General features: G+C 42.5%; 1 protein-coding gene across 2 annotated transcripts in view; it reads left to right on the top strand.

Moving 5' to 3' along the window:
- The window catches only part of cdh17 (cadherin 17, LI cadherin (liver-intestine)), a 97,086-nt gene that overhangs the window by 44,827 nt on the left and 35,822 nt on the right, over positions 1 to 16,437 (top strand). For both annotated transcript variants that reach the window (XM_080194413.1, XM_080194414.1), the window contains exons 8-13: positions 4,924 to 5,061; positions 7,752 to 7,902; positions 8,925 to 9,155; positions 10,694 to 10,770; positions 11,074 to 11,265; positions 14,640 to 14,884. In XM_080194413.1, coding sequence (XP_080050539.1) covers positions 4,924 to 5,061; positions 7,752 to 7,902; positions 8,925 to 9,155; positions 10,694 to 10,770; positions 11,074 to 11,265; positions 14,640 to 14,884 — 1,034 coding nt within the window. The remainder of the gene's footprint in view (positions 1 to 4,923; positions 5,062 to 7,751; positions 7,903 to 8,924; positions 9,156 to 10,693; positions 10,771 to 11,073; positions 11,266 to 14,639; positions 14,885 to 16,437) is intronic.

The following is a 16,437-nucleotide window of genomic DNA, read 5'->3' as shown; positions in this document are numbered from 1 at the left end:
AAAGCTCTAGGGGAGGTGGAGAAATCATGGCTAGAGGTCAAAATTTTTTTAGGCAATTTGGAGTGAGTTCTGCTGATCCACCTGATCCACAAAGGTTGCTGAAAACAATCGTATTTAATGGGTAAGGTTTTTGAGTGGGTACCTTTTGGTGCTCAATTTCCCATGCACCAGCCACAAATTTCAAATTGACCTCCCATTTGCACTGTGGGAATCCAATTAAAAAATAAATGAAGGGCTCCACTGAGAAAACTAAGATGGCACAAAACCTAGCCCCATAAAACATCAATGGACGTGCATGTGTTGCAACTTAGGGTCGTATTTTGTGCATTTGACATCCAATCCCCAGTCCCCAACCCATTCTTGCCCAATGTAATAAGGTGATATTGAGATCAGGCTGTTTCAGGAAGAAAATCTAATGGCAGTCAAAATAGTTCAATTTGGAATTCAGTAAAAAGGAATAACTTCATGGAATCATGCCCTGTGCAATGAAAACATTGCCATTTTCAGACAATAGTTGATTATGATTTGAGAAATTATCGAATGAAAAATCTGAAATGCTGTCAGTTAAAACTAAGGGAAAGAAAAGAAAGAGCAACTAATGTGGGTTCTATGAAATTCTGACTTGATACAAAATGTAGACTTCCTTGATGAAGCATGTGTCAAAGTGCTGCTCGGAATGTTGCAAATTACAGAAAAATATCACTTGCGTTCTGTGGAAGAAAGGTTCAGAATAAAGAAGGAGAAACAATTTGGGTTTTATCTTAATAATACGTAATTAATTTGAGAATAAGAATTTGAAGACAGTCCCTTCCTGTAATTCTTAATGTACAAATTAGACTGAACTTGTTAGAGCAGGTTTTGAACGCCGAGATTGAGGAAAGCGGTAAACTGTGCTTATTGCCTAGAGCTGAGATTATTTTGAAATTAATAAACATGTTTTCATGGGGCGACATGTTGATACAGCGGTTAGCACTGCTGCCTCACAACGTCAGGGTCCTGAGTTCAATTCCAGCCTTGGGTCACTGTCCGTGTGGAGTTTTCACATTCTCCCTGTATCTGCGTGGGTTTCCTCTGGGTGCTCCGGTTTCCTCCCACAGTCCAAAAATGTGAGGGTTAGGTTGATTGGCCATGCCAAATTGACCCTGTTGTCAGGGGGATTAACAAGGTAAAAGTGTGGCATTAAGGGAATAGGGCCTGGGTGGGATTCTGGTCAGTGCAGACTCGATGGGCTGAATGGTCTCCTTCTGCACTATAGAAGTTCTATGATTCAAGGTTGGACTATGAGTTACTATAAACAATAGCCCAATTAAAGAATACAGTACTAAACTGATCTATATCACAATAATGCATTATTTTATTGCCGAGTGCTATAGTTCCCGGGGGGGGGGGAGTGTAACTTTACCATCCTTCATAATGTGGGTGAGTTCACATCAAGACTATTGACAGCAAAAAGCTCTCACTGCTTGGAAATTTCCTCAGTCAAGTATTCAACTCTTGGAATTGTTCCCACTTGTTTGGTCACCGAGCAGACATGGTATAATTTAAATGCAGTCACTAATTAGCAATTAGTAATGACTTTATTTGCTTTATGTGCTGTCTCATTTTCCAAGAGCTCCTCTATAGCAACCGGCAATCATTTATGCAAAAGTATGAAATATTACAGCTGCTGGAAATCAGAAATAGAGAATTCTGGAAATACTCAGCAGACCTGGAATCAGGGTTAGGGTTCTTGCGAGTTTCAACCAAATGCATGCCAGTACCTGAGGAAAGGAAACATTTCACATGGGGGCCAGGAAGGGAAATGGAGTGGTCAGCAGTCTAATGGAAATAGAGTTGAGAGAACAGAAGATGGGTTTCATAGACTAGATGAGCTCAGAAAGGACAGAAAGGAAGATGGGAGAAAAAGATGTGAACGTAGGGTTAGGGCAGGAGTCATGAACAGGAAAGATAGGTGGCTGTTCGCGGAGCAGGAATTAAAATGAGAAAAGCAAAAAAAATTCTTTTGCATCTGAAAAGGTTCAATAGATATTCAGGCCTTCAGCTGCTAAGGCCCTAAGGTCTGGAATTTCCAACTTTGGGAAAGAGAGATTTATAAGGAAAAGTATGGAGTTATTGCAGAGGTAGAATAAGGAGATAACATGTAGATAAGAGGACAAGATCTTAAAGCTGGGATCTACAGATGATTTCACTGTGTAGGTTAGGTTGGGAGAGATTAGATCCATTATGTGTGATTTTAGAGTTTGTGCAGGGAAGGGGGTTTCAGATTCCGAGAACCGGTTGAGACAAGTTCTGGGACAGAAAGAACTTGTTTAGAGTGACGCAGTTTACCTGAACTGGAAGTGTACCAGTGTGCTTACAGAAAGTGTAAATAAGGGAGGGTGGATTTAAATTAATATGTTGAGGGGGGGGAGGGAATGCAGAAAATATACGATAGATTACGAGTAATTAGGAATGAGAGAAGTAAGAATACTAAAGAATAACTCAATTTTGTTTATATGAATGCAAAGGATACAAAGAGTAAAATTAATGTGTGTTCTGAGTCACATAAGTTCCTTTGACCAATAATCCTTGTACTCACTGATTTACACTGGTTTCAGTTCAGCAATAGTTTGATTTTAAATTACTCATCTTTTTCTAATCCCTTAATTGCCTCTCCCCAATTTATCGCTAACCTCATCTGATTTCCCAACCTTCAATAATATTTGTGCTCTTGTAATTCTGGTCTTGTCCTATTTTAAACACTCTGCTTAATTTTGACTTGATTTATTATTGTCAGATGTGTTAGTATAGAGTGAAAAGTATTGTTTCTTGCACTGTACAGACAAAGATGAGAGATCACATGACACCAGGTTATAATGCAACATTTTTTTTAGGTGAATCAGGTTTTATCAGGTGAAAGTGAAGGTGCAACGCTCCAAAAGCTTGTGATTTCAAATAAATCTGTTGGACTATAACCTGGTGTCATGTAACCTCTCATCTGGTCCACCCCGGTATCTCCACATCATACAGACAAAGCATATCATTCATAGAAAAAGAAAGGACAGAGTGCAGAATTTACAGCCATAGCTGGGGTGTAGAGAAAGATCAACTTAATATGAGGTAGGTCCATTCAAAAGCCTGATGGCAGCAGGGAAGAAGCTGTTCTTGAGTCAGTTGGTATGTGTTCTCACACTTTTGTATCTTTTTCCTGATGGAATAAGATGGAAGAGAGAATGTCCAGGATGCGTGGGGCCCTTGATTTTGCTGGTTACTTTTCCAAGGCAGCAAGAAGCGTAGACGTGTAGACAGAGTCAATTTGTAAGATCATTGAAGTCAAATGATGTGTTTTACTAAGGTGAGGCAGGAAGCTGTATGCATTTATTTACTGGGGAGTTCCTTATTTCAATGGAGTTCGATACTGAAAGTGATACTGAGTCTCTGTGGGTAGCAAAAGAAAATGTTAGTAACAGGAAATATGCAACAACTCACCAAACAATTAAAGGGAGTATTCTGCATCTTTGTCAGGTATGATTGTACAGAAGAATACTAAGTATTAATTCCGGGAAAATGCACCAAAATGGTAACATTTGGAGAGATAGTGGAAGGAAAATAAGTGAAAGGAAAAATCAAACAGGAATGTTTAAGGGTGTTGTTTTTAATATGTAAAAATACTTTATAGCCGAAATTAGTCAAAGTTTTACTGTTACTTGCGAACAACATTAGGAAGGAAGAGAAACCAGAAAATGCTAAAGTGGGCAGGAAAAGAACAGCATGGGAGATCCACAGAGGTAAGTCGAGGAATACCAAGAAAATGAGAAGGGCTGCAAAGGTGGATTGCGAGAAAAATGTAATTCGAAAAGTAAAGCAGTACATTAAAGTATTCTTCAAGCATTCTTCAAGAGGAAACAAAAGGATCCATTAAAAAAATTATAATAGGAGCAAACTGTCCAAAGATTCATCATAGGATTGCACTTAGCAGATGATATTGAGACTTCCAGCTGATATAGGTGATTACATGGCAGCATGGATGCCACGGTAGCATAGTGGTTAGCACTGCTGCCTCACAGCACCAGGGACCTCGGTTTGATTCCTGACTTGGGTCACTGTCTGTGTGGAGTTTGCACGTTCTCCCTGTGTCTGTGTGGGTTTCCTCCGGGTGCTCTAGTTTCCTCCCACATTCTGAAAGACATGCGGGTTAGATGCATTGACCCAAAGAGCTGCTAGACTGTGGCGACTAGGGGATTTTCATTGCAGTGCTAATGTAAGCCTTACTTGTGACTAATAAATAATTTTTACATACTTAATAAAGCCAGAGCTGCACTCCCAGTCACAAAATTGATAATTAGAAGGGACAATGAAGGACAGAAGGAGGAAACAGATGGCAGACAAACCCTTTGACATGTGTTAGTACACTGATTTAGACTTAGACTTTGACTTTGTGTAATTGTGTAAATAGGGCAATAGGGAAATAGCAGCTCATAAAACATCTCTGCAAATGTGTATAATATGAAGCAGATTTACTCGATTGCACAAAGTCAGGCTGCAGTGCGAAAATTGCATCATTTTAAACGTGAAAAATGTGTGGATTTTGTTTTTACTGGTTAGGCAGATAATTGCTCCTTCCCAGCAAAGCTGTTGTGATGAACATGAATGACTTTACAGGAACCTTGTGGGGAAACTGGGACTTACCATTCTTCTGGAACTATTACACATTTCACAATGAGATCACCAATTTTTCACCAGCTACGTGGCATTTTATCTGGATTAGATATGTGAAGAAAATTACTATGATTGGTTTGTTTTGCGTTGTTTCTGCTGAATGATTCACGTTTTCTGAAAAAACCTGTCAGTAAACCAGGTTTCTTCACTAATTTTCCACCAAGGAAGGGAATATGGGCAATAGTTTCTTAATTCTTACAGGCCTGCATTATTTCTCTCATTTAGGTGGAGTGGAATGACCCAGGTGCAATATATGAACTCAAGCCAAAGGAGAAGATGGCTTATCCCAAATTTCCATTTGCAATTGATGCTGGTGGTAACATTAGTGTGACAGAACCATTAGACAGAGAGGAGATTGATCATGTAAGTCCCTGTGTTCACAGGTTACAAAACATGCTTTCTTCGAAGGATTGTACTAAGACCTCAAAGGGAGTGGAGGAGAGGAACAAATAGATGGTTTTGTATCTAGAGACATGGAAGTAATTCACACCTTCACCACTTGGGCAATAATGTGGCGGAGTACATTGCCTGGTCATTGTAGTATCTACTTGATTTTCATTTTATAGATTCCAATGTGTAGAGTTTGGTTTTCTTTTTCTAGGAGGGATATAAACGTATTGGGAAAAGTTAAATTATTTTGTGTAGGGCATCTGGGTGTTATAAATGTGAGTTTGTCTCTGAGAGGCATGTCCATCATCCATGTCATCTTTGGTTAATGTTTTTTATGCATGTTCAGATTTCTGTGAGGGAACAGGCAGCTTGTCTTCACGGAGGAGGACACAAGTAGCTCACCAAATATTAAAGATAGAGGGTTGGTAGAAGATGAGGTCCTTAATACAATTACTGTTACTAAAGAAGTAGTGCTTGGTAGACTAATGGGTCTGAAAGCAGACAAGTCCCCGGGACCGGATGGAATGCATCCCAGGGTCCTGAAAGAAATGGCAGAAGTAATAGCAAATGTGTTAGTAGTTATTTATCAAAATTTGTTGGACTCTGGGGAAGTGCTGGCGGATTGGAAAACAGCTACTGTTACGCCACTGTTTAGAAAAGGTAGCAGACAAAAGGTGGGTAACTACAGGCCGGTTAGCTTAATGTCCGTAGTTGGGAAAATGCTAGAATCCATCATTAAAGAAGAAATAGCAGGACACCTAGAAAAGAATGGTTTGACTGAGCAGATGCAGCACGGATTCATGAAGGGGAAGTCGTGTTTGTCGAATTTACTGGATTTTTATGAAGATGTGACGAGTGCGGTAGTCAGTGGGGAACTGGTGGATGTGGTGTTTTTAGATTTCCAGAAGGCGTTCAATAAAGTGCCTCACAAAAGGTTGCTGCAGAAGGTTAGGGTACACGGAGTTGGGGGTGAAGTGTTAGTGTGGCTTGAGGATTGGCTATCTAATAGGAAGCAGAGAGTTGGAATCAATGGGTGCTTTTCTGGTTGGCAGCTGGTGACTAGTGGTGTGCTGCAGGGATTGGTGCTGGGGCCTCAACTGTTTACCATATACATAGACGATCTGAAGGAGGGGGTTGAGTGTAGGGCAACAAAGTTTGCTGACAACATGAAGATGAGTAGAAAAGCGAATTGCGTGGAGGACACGGAAAGTCTGCAGAGGGATCTGGATAGGCTGAGTGAGTGGGCGAGGACCTAGCAGATGGAGTATAACGTTAGCAAATGTGAGGTTATCCACTTTGGAAGAAATAATAGTAGGAGGGATTATTATTTAGATGGTGAAAAGTTGCAGCATGCTACTGTACAGAGGGACCTGGGGGTCCTTGTGCACGAATCGCAAAAACACAGTGTGCAGGTGCAGCAGGTGATCAAAAAGGCGAATAGAATGCTGGCCTTTATAGTGAGGGGGATAGAATATAAAAGCAGGAAGGTCTTGCTGCAACTGTACAGGGTACTGGTGAGGCCGCAACTGGAGTACTGTGTGCAATTTTGGTGCTCTTATTTGCGAAAGGATACATTGGCCTTGGAGAGAGTACAGAGAAGGTTCACCAGGCTGATATCAGAGATGAGGGGGTTAGCTTATGAGGAGAGATTAAATAGACTGGGTCTGTACTCGTTGGAGCTTAGAAGGCTGAGGGGGGATCTTATAGAGACTTACAAGATAATGAAGGGGCTAGATAGGGCCGAGGTAGAGAGATTCTTTCCACTTAGAAAGAAAACCAGAACTAGAGGGCACAGCCTCAAAATACCGGGGGGGAGGGGGGGGAGGTGGTGCTGTTTAGAACAGAGTTGAAGAGGAACTTCTTCTCTCAGAGGGTGGTGAATCTCTGGAATTCTCTGCCCATTGAAGTGGTGGAGGCTACCTCATTGAATATGTTTAAGTCATGGGTAGATAGGTTTCTGATAGATAAGGGAATTAAGGGTTATGGGGAGCAGGTGGGAAAGTGGGAACTGATACACTTCAGATCAGCCATGATCTTATTGAATGGTGGGGCAGGCTCGAAGGGCTAGATGGCCTACTCCTGCCCCTATTTCTTATGTTCTTATGGTCTTATGTTGGCTATAATAAAACGATGGCTTTCTCAACCTGATTAATCAACATTGTGAATTGGGAAAAGGAAAAGACCAAAGTTTTCAGAGCTCCTGTGAGAATATTCATTAGGGAAACAATACCTGCTCTTGGAACATCGACCAATGGCCAATGGCTGTAGAGTAGCCTAGAGTGGACACTTTCTCTCTGCTGGGCTACATTCTGGTTACAGCATCATAAACATATCTGATATGTTGTTTGGGGCTTTCTCCAAAAACTTTGTAGGCAGCCTGGCACCTTCTTGGATGACTGTATAAAATGCTGATGCTGAACTGACAAGCTGTTCTAGTTGACAGACCCTGTGAGAATCAAATCCTTGGGTTTAGTAGCTAAAGGAACCTCCAGCCAATCATTTGAAACTCTCAAAATGTAAACTCCATTTGCTCCAACAGCCAATCTATAAGAGAGTGTACTGTGATTTGTACAAGGCTGTATTTGGTTATGTAGAAGCTGTGCACTATCCGATCTACTGGCTAACATCTCTGATTATCTAGTATTTTTTTAATGTGTATTCAGTACGTACTTTTGGCGTATGCTCTGGATGAAAACAGACAGCCGCTAGAAACTCCATTGGAAATCATGATCACCGTAGAAGACATAAATGACAATCGCCCAGTTTGTGACGAAGCAGTAACAATGATAGAGGTGCAAGAGAACGAAAATATAGGTGAGCATAATCACATTCTAAAATGTGAGGTATCATATTCTCTATGTGAAAGGATTGGGATATTATTAACCATATTCAAGCCTACTAAAATGAATAATTGATAAAAAGAATAACCAATTTAAAAGATTACGGACAGAATTTTCTCAAGGAAGTTCTAAGTATAAAATGGACAAGAAAACAGGAGATTTTCTTGCCTGTTTTTTCAGTGAAGTTGGTGATGGTAAATCTGAATCTCGCCAGTAGGGGAGATGGACTCTCAGCATGCCCATGAGGCCGGCTGCTGAGTGTCGGGACCATTACACAGGTGCCTCAATCTCCCAGTACACAGCATATTGGGACATCTGTCGACCCCCTCCCAACAGACGTTGCTCCCCCTCAATGATCATTGCCCCAAACATCGCCTCCTCTCCACCAAATTCCCAAATTATGGCCCCAACCGATCATCCCTCCCCACACCTGATCACCGCTCATTCAAGAGTGAGTGCTGAGCTGCAAGAATCCCCCGTGTTTCTCTCCTCCCTTTCTTGGTAATAATTCCCACTTACATCTCTAAATCAAACTTCTTGTCCCATTGCCATCTTTTCCTTTGCACCAATATATTTTTGTTATATAATCTCTCCTGCTGTCCAATTTTTAATAGACCTTCTCTTGAGTTCTTGTGTCTCCTCTTTTCCCCACCTCTGCTCTTGCATAGAATGTTTCACATCTCTAACTCTCTCTGATTCACGGGGGATAGATCATTGACCTAAAACATTAAGGCTGCAATTCTCTGGTCTCATTTGCCCCATCATCGTTGCCAGCGAGAATGGAAATTTTGACACTCGGCCAAATCTCCATTCGCTGAAGCCAGATCAGCGAATCCCAGCCGTAAGCAAGGTCAGAGAATTCCGGCCTCAGTCTGGATCTCGCTCCACAGATGCTGCCAGACCTGCTGAGTACTCCCAGCATTTTCTGTTTTCTATTTCAAATTAACTTTAATATGCATATTAATTTATGTCACTTGTTACACTTTGTAAATTCAGGAAGCCCTATCGGAGTTTTGAAAGCGACGGATAGAGATGAACCTGGAACAATGAATTCTTTGTTGAATTATGTAATTCTTGATCAACAACCAAAGAATCCAGAAGACAACATGTTCACTATTGATGATTTCACTGGAGAGATCAAACGTTTCCAAGGGACTCTGCAGAAGCAAATTACACCAGAATATATTTTAAAAATCTTAGTCACGGACAAATCGGGAGATAAAGGAGGTGTGTATAAATCTCACCAATCCAAAAATTATATGACCTGGTGTTTGTAATTATTGACCGCACTCAGAGAATGTCAAGGCCCTCTACGCTAATTTACTCTTATACGTTTCATAATTGCTTGGGCATTGGAGCTTCTTGCTCAGGCTTTGGGAGATCTTTGAGAGATTGAATAGATTGGGTCTGTACTCACTGGAGTTTAGAAGGCTGAGGGGGGATCTTATAGACACTTGCAAGATAATGAAGGGGCTAGATATGGTAGAGATGGAGAGATTCTTCCCGCTTAGAAAGGATAGAGAAGTAGACGGCGCAGCCTCAAAATAAGGGGGGTGCAGTTTAGAACGGAGTTGAGGAGGAACTTCTTCACTCAAAGGGTTGTGAGTCTCTGGAATTCTCTGCCCATTGAAGTGGTGGAGGCTACCTCACTAAATGTATTTAAGTCACGGGTAGATAGGTTTCTGATAGACAGGGGAATTAAGGGTTATGGGGAGAAAGTGGGAAAGTGGAACTGATCCACTTCAGATCAGCCATGATCTTATTGAATGGCGGGGCAGGCTCGAAGGGCTAGATGGCCTACTCCTGCTCCTATTTCTTATGTTCTTATGTTCTTAGGCTGTCCACTTCTCCCTTTTTAAACAACAACAAATGGGGTTTCTTCGCTTCATGTATTGAAGTCATCTCCTTGGTGCATAGGCACATTGTATGAGCCCAGCTCCTGTTCTAAATCCTGTTTTAATTGCCAGTTTCCTAACTGTCCCACATTTCACTCTTGGTTCCTGTGGTTTATGGTTCAACTGAATTGTTTTTCTTCTAGTGATGGGGAGCATTGGCAGTGAATTGAATGACTTTTACCTTGGACATTTTTCCACAATGTGGTAGATATTCCTGACTCTGTTACCCTCATTTTGATGAGCGAAAGGGAATCAGGTTAAACCAGAGCCACATACAGAAACCACTCTTGATGCCTGGATAGCTCCGTCACAATAGCCTGCAGAGGCTTCAGCTCAGATTTAGAAAGATCTTGCATACTGAAAGATTCAAAATTCAATAATAGTTCAATATTTCACTTCCTGCCCTCTCTGCCACCGACAACCCATCCCTGCTCTTCATTCCCCTTCTCCTCATCAGGTGGCACGGTGGCACAGTGGTTAGCACTGCTTGGGTTCAATTCCCAGCTTGGGCCACTGTCTATGTGGAGTTTGCACGCTCTCCCTGTGTCTGCATGGGTTTCCTCCACATGATCCAGTTTCCTCCCACAGTCTGAAGATACGTGGATTGGCCATGGTGAATTGTCCCTTAGTGTCAGGGGAACTAACTTGGATAAATGCATGAGGTTATGGGGATAGGGCCTGGTGGGGTTGGTGCAAACATGAATGACCTCCTTCTGCACTGTAGGATTCTATTCTATAACGTAAGTGCTCCAGTACTGGCAAAAGGCTAGTATATCAGATACAATTTTCTATAATTTATAATTTATTTATAGTCGTTCAAATTGAAGTTTGGAATATTTCATAATTAAAGCTTTTTGTTTCTTTCTTTAGGGCTAAGCACCGAATGCATTGCCAATATCTCTGTTATTGATATCAATGACATGGCCCCAATCTTTGAGAAATCAGAGGTAAAAGAAAAATGAATTTTACTATGCCTGTGTCAACAGTTGCAAAGCTCTGATCAGTTTACATTCCTGAAGGTAGCACGGCAGTGGTCTGCATGGTTCAATCGAATTCCCTTCACCATTAAAAAATTCTAATAAAATTAATTGCAATGATTGAGAACTTTCTATTTCATTGGTCTGTAACTGTTTCATTTTCTCGTTTGGGCTTAATATATCCTGGGGGTTGGGTGTTCACATACTCTCCATTATTCTGAATGTTACATTTTTATAACGGTAAACAATTGTTTTGTGTTTCACATTTGCCAGTATGGTCCCATCACCTTACCTGAAGATACTCCACTGAATACAGTACTTATAGAAATCCATGCAATAGATAATGATGAGCCTTTCACCGGCAGCTCTGACATATTGTACAAAGTTATAGAAGGCGATATCAGTGGAACTTTCAAAATAATAACCGAAGAAAGCACAAATAAAGGAATGGTGCAGCTGGCAAAGGTAAAGTTCTGAAAACAAAACTATCAATAGCTTCTGTGGTTGCAAAGTAATTTATATTTAAAGGGCTGTATTCTTAGAATGTTATATTAATGCTTTCCTGACAATTGACCCCTGAATAAACCAAGCCCAAATTGTGATATGAGCTATGGTTAGGTAGTACAGCATAATACTTTAAAACTTTCCTGTATAATAGGATGTCTTTCTCTTTTGCGTATTCTTCTCTTGTCTGTACCCCATGCAGTGCATGAGAAATCAAACTGCAAACAACACTGCAACACAACTGCAAAAGCAGTTGAGTTAAGTCGTTTGTTCAAGAATGGCTTTGTCCAGCACACATTTGGCCCACAATATCTCTCCTCTATCTGTTCTGCTATGGCCAGAATTCTCCGGCCTCACACGCCCCACCACCACTGGCAGCGAGAATGGGGAACTTGACACTCAGCCAAAATTCCATTCTCCACAACGGAACCAAAGAATCCCGCAGCCGATGCCGGAGAATTCCAGTCTATGTTTTTCTATCCGGTCTGCCATGTCTCTCTATCACCAAGCTCAACTGCTTTTGCAGTGATGTTGCAGAGTGCTGTTGCAGTTTGATTTCTCATGCACCAAGGAAATCCTACCCACAAATAACATGTGACCCTTCCCCACATCACCAAGGCATGAGGGTGATCTGACCTGACTTACCCCCTCACTTAGCTCTCCTCCCCCTCAGACCCCCTCCTCAGGCCCCCTTTCCCCCTCAGACCACCCCCACCCCACGCAGCTCCACTTCTCCTCAGACCCTAATTCAACCCCCCTTCAGGCCAAGCATCTTGAAAGTGCCAACAGTGCATTGCCCCATGGCACCCTGGTACTGACAACCTGGGCTGTCCGCATTGGGTCCCAAGGGGGCTCAAGGATGTAGCTCTAGAGTCCATTTGCCCCGGTCTGCAGAGGAAGGTTCCATCATGGGACCTGGAATTTGAGTGGGTTTGGGCTGGGGACAAGGGATTGACTGTGCCGCTCTCCCCTGGGATGGAGCTGTCATGGCTGGACTGTCCCTTCGAGTCCTGGCAGACCTGAGAATTATCCCTGGCATGGTGATTTCAGGCAGAACTGTGATCCGCATCTGCATTGCTGCCTGTCAGCTGTGAAAATTCTGAAGTGGACAGGTCACTTTAATTTCCCTGGCCACCTGGCAGGATTTAAATCATTGCAGCACTTGGTTCTGCAGCAGAGATTTTTCTTTCTCCCTGTCAGAAGCTGCAGGGAAGTGCCCTGACAGGGAGGACAGGATCAATTTCATCTGGGGGGAGCGGGTGGGGGCTCCAGCCTACCCAGCCGTGCAGTTAGCCCCAGTTTATGCACACAACTTTGATTTGAAGTTACTGTGACTTCCCAGTAAGCAGAAATCACTTGAACCACCCCCACTGCACTTGAAGCCTTTCATCTGGAGCCAGTTCCACTGCAATGCCTCCTAAAAGATTCAACTGTCAGGTCAAAGAATGGCTGTTGCGGCTGGGGGAGAGGGCAGAAAGGAAGAGAGACTGGTTGTTGGGGGTGGGGGCAAGAGAACGAGAATGGGGGTAAGAGGGAGACTGGTTGTTGGGGGTTGGGGTTAGCGAGTGACTGCTTGTTCGGGATGGGGAGAGAAAGCGTGCGAGACTGGTTACTGGGGGAGGAAGGAAAGAGAAAGAGTCTGGTTGTAGCGGGTGGGAGAGAGAGAGAGAGACATTACTGGGGATGGAGAAAGACAGAGAGACTGATTGTTGAGGGTGGAGAGAGAGCGACACTGGGGTGGGTGGTAGAGAGAGACTGCTTACTGGGGGTGGAAGGAAAGCGAGAGAGAGACTGGTTCTCGTGGTTGGGGAGAGAGGCTGTTTGCTGGGGGATGGGGGGAGAGAGGCTGGTTCCTGTAGTTGGGGAGCAACTGATTGCTGGAGGTGGGAGGAGAGAGTCTGGTTTTTCAGTGTCTGGGGGGGGGAGAAAGACTGGTTCCTGAAGTTGGGGAATGACTAGTTGCTGGGGGTGGGGGAGAGAGCCTGGTTTCTCAGTGTGGGGGCAGAGAGAGAGAGAGAAAGACCAGTTCCTGCATTTGGTTGCTGGTGGTGAGGGGAGAGAGGGTGTATGTGAGTGAAATGTTGCTTGATCTGAAATGAATGTCAGAAGCACCATATTTTTAACATCCATAACATTTTTTGTCCCTATGCAAACCCCCATCCCGTTCCCCCACTGAGCCATCTGTCACCATGAAAACCATTTTCGATTGTTGGAAAAATCCATCTGGTTCAATAATGTCTTTTAGGGAAGGAAATCTGCCTTCCTTACCTGGTCTGGCCTACATGTGACTCCACAGCCATTACAATGTAGTTGCATCTCAACTGCCCTTGGGCAACTAGGGATGGGCAATAAATGCTGGCCCAGCCAGCGATACCCATGCCCCATGAATGAATCAATAAAGATGCTACCAGCCCTGCTGAGGTTTTCCAGCCATTTCCGTTTTTGTTTCAAGTATTATGATTTCAGAGAGTATATTATTCTTGAGTATATTATTATTTTTGCATAGCTCAATAATAAAATAAAACAAAGGATGACATTTAAGGCTGACTTGAGTAGAGATGCAAAGTATATTAATCAGTAAATTTAAAGGGACTAGTCTGAAAGGCTGACCTGAACATTAAAATCAATCTACCTAACATGTGAAGCGGGTGTTGGATAAAATATATTGGGTGGGATTTTACAGTTACGCTCACCCCATAACCAGAAAATCCTGCCTGAGTTCAATAGACCTTTCCATGGTCTGCCCCTTGCCTGCTCCGATTCCCCCCATGAGTGGGAAAATTCACCCCATTGTGCCACTGAAATCATGTGTAGATCAGATAGTTCTAATGCAATCAACAATTCAGAATATAATTCTTCTAAAATGCAGAACTGCATCTTTTATTTTAAATCAAGGGTGATGCAAACTAACTCACTCGGTGCCACCACCTAAGTCCCCAGTGCCAAGTATAACTTCAAGATGCAAAGACAAAGGGTGATTAGACACTTCTGCAGAAGAACATCATGTAATGAATCACTTGTCTTGTCTAGTGTATCCCCTGAATGCCAGGTATGGACACAAGGCAGGATCAAGTTTTATCCAATTCTTTAGCTGGGGATCATGTGTGGTGGAAGAACATTCAGCTATAGAGAATGTGAGAATTAGTTAGGTAAAGTCTGTTTGTTTTATCAGAGTTTATCGGTTTCATTTACTGAATGCAACACATCAAATGAATCAGTGTGAAATTTGATATGTGAACTTAAAAGATATCATTGAAACTGACTTCTCTTTAAGAATGGAGAGACTTGATCTATGTTGAGTCATTTATTTGTTTCTATTGTGCTTTTTTCCTTAGCCACTAAACTTTGAAGAGTGTTCGTTCTATAATTTAACGATCAGTGCCACAAATTCAGAGCCACTAGTAGCAGGAGTGGAGTACAATTCGAGCTCATTCGCCATCCTGATCATTAATGTAACCGATAGCGATGAACTGCCACAGTTTTCAAAGTCTTTATATACCAAATGGATATTTGAGAATGCATCCAAAGATGACAGCGTGCTTAAAGTGGAAGCCAAAGACCCTGAAGGTGGTGGAGTGAGGTACTAAATGGTCAGATACTGCTTACTAAAGCATATGTAAATGTGCACACAAACACAATACAAGCGATTGTCCAGGACCAAGGCTTGTAGGATTGGACACCGGTGGTTAACATTGGACATATTTAAGAACTATTGTTGAGAAAGTTAAGAATCAAGCCTTAGTAAAAGTAACCCATGATACATTGACTATTACAAAGGAGTGGAATTACTCGCAATATCGTTATGATCTTAGCTGATATTCTTAGTAGACAAGTCAAGTCTCAGAGTAGATCCTAACTTTTATAGTGGAAAAATTGTAGAAGTGAGCTACTGAACAAATTCACAGGAGCCTACTGATGGACTTTTAACATACAAAATAAAACGTTTGTTAGGCATGAAAAATTAATTATACCACACCGACAAAAACGTTGGAAAGATCTCAATAAAAACACAAGAAAGTGATTCAAATATTCATGATCCCTTCACTCCAGCTATGTCTTTGCAGACTCATACAAATTCAGAAAGATAAAAAATTTGCAATATCTATCTTGTACTCTAATCTTCAGAGTAAGTATGTGGTCCATGAGAACCAATTGGCAATTTGTGGTCAGACGTACTACACTCCAACAGAAATGACAGATGAAACCAAAGCAAATTTTATGGATTGCTCAACAATCCACTCAGACATTTGTCAGACTGACAGCCAGCCTGTCTCATTTCCTCATGAGCGTTTCCAATCTCCACGTTAGAAGGATTCACTTTGGAATTCTCTCTAACAATTTCTGCCACTCAGACTGCTTCAACAAGGATACAGTTCCGGGTTTTAATCTTGCCTTTCAATGTTCCTTGCCTTTCAGTGTTCCTTTCCCCAGATCTTGGCACACAAGCAAGCTTCGACTTCCAAGTGCAATTTCAGATTTTTGGCTGTGCCATGCAGAACACCAATACTCTAAAAGACCAGCAGCATAAAGTCACAAACCTTGGGCTCCCTCCTCGAATGTTCAGACCTTCTTCCTTGAGCCCACTTTGCTTCAGGTCTGCTTCCTGCAGTTTGAATTCTCATCACCTATTTTTCTTTTCCTTTCTTTACTTAACAGGATCTGTTTCTCATTTTGACACCCGTCCCTTACCTGGGACAGTCTTCTACAGCCATTTTGTGTCCCAATCTCTTGTGTGGGACCTTCCTGTTGGTTTTTGACCCCCCTCCCTGCCCTCCTCCCCGTGCCCAGCCAACACCCCCCCACCCCCCCCCCCCCCAGAGCACCTGCTCTGATTGACGCCCTTCTCCAGGTCACCTGACTGTAGTTACACACAGTCTCACTTTTCTCCTTCTTTACCTTCCACATGTGCATGCAGGGCATGTGTGACCTCTTTTCTGGCATTTGTGAAATCAACAAACTACACATGTGCAGCCATCACATGGGTGGCACGTGTGACATTATCTGGAATAGACGAAAGAGAGATTTAGTAACAGACTTGTAAATGGAAGCGAGCTCCCAGTCTGCAGATGCATCTGACAACTGCGGACTGGCTGCATTCTCTTTGGGTTTCTGGGGGATTCCGATCTCACCTTC

The sequence above is a fragment of the Carcharhinus amblyrhynchos genome, chromosome 8, assembly GCF_965287045.1.
Source record: "Carcharhinus amblyrhynchos chromosome 8, sCarAmb.v2.hapA, whole genome shotgun sequence".
NCBI classification, from domain to species: Eukaryota; Metazoa; Chordata; class Chondrichthyes; order Carcharhiniformes; family Carcharhinidae; genus Carcharhinus; species Carcharhinus amblyrhynchos.
This window is presented reverse-complemented; position numbering and strand designations above follow the sequence as displayed.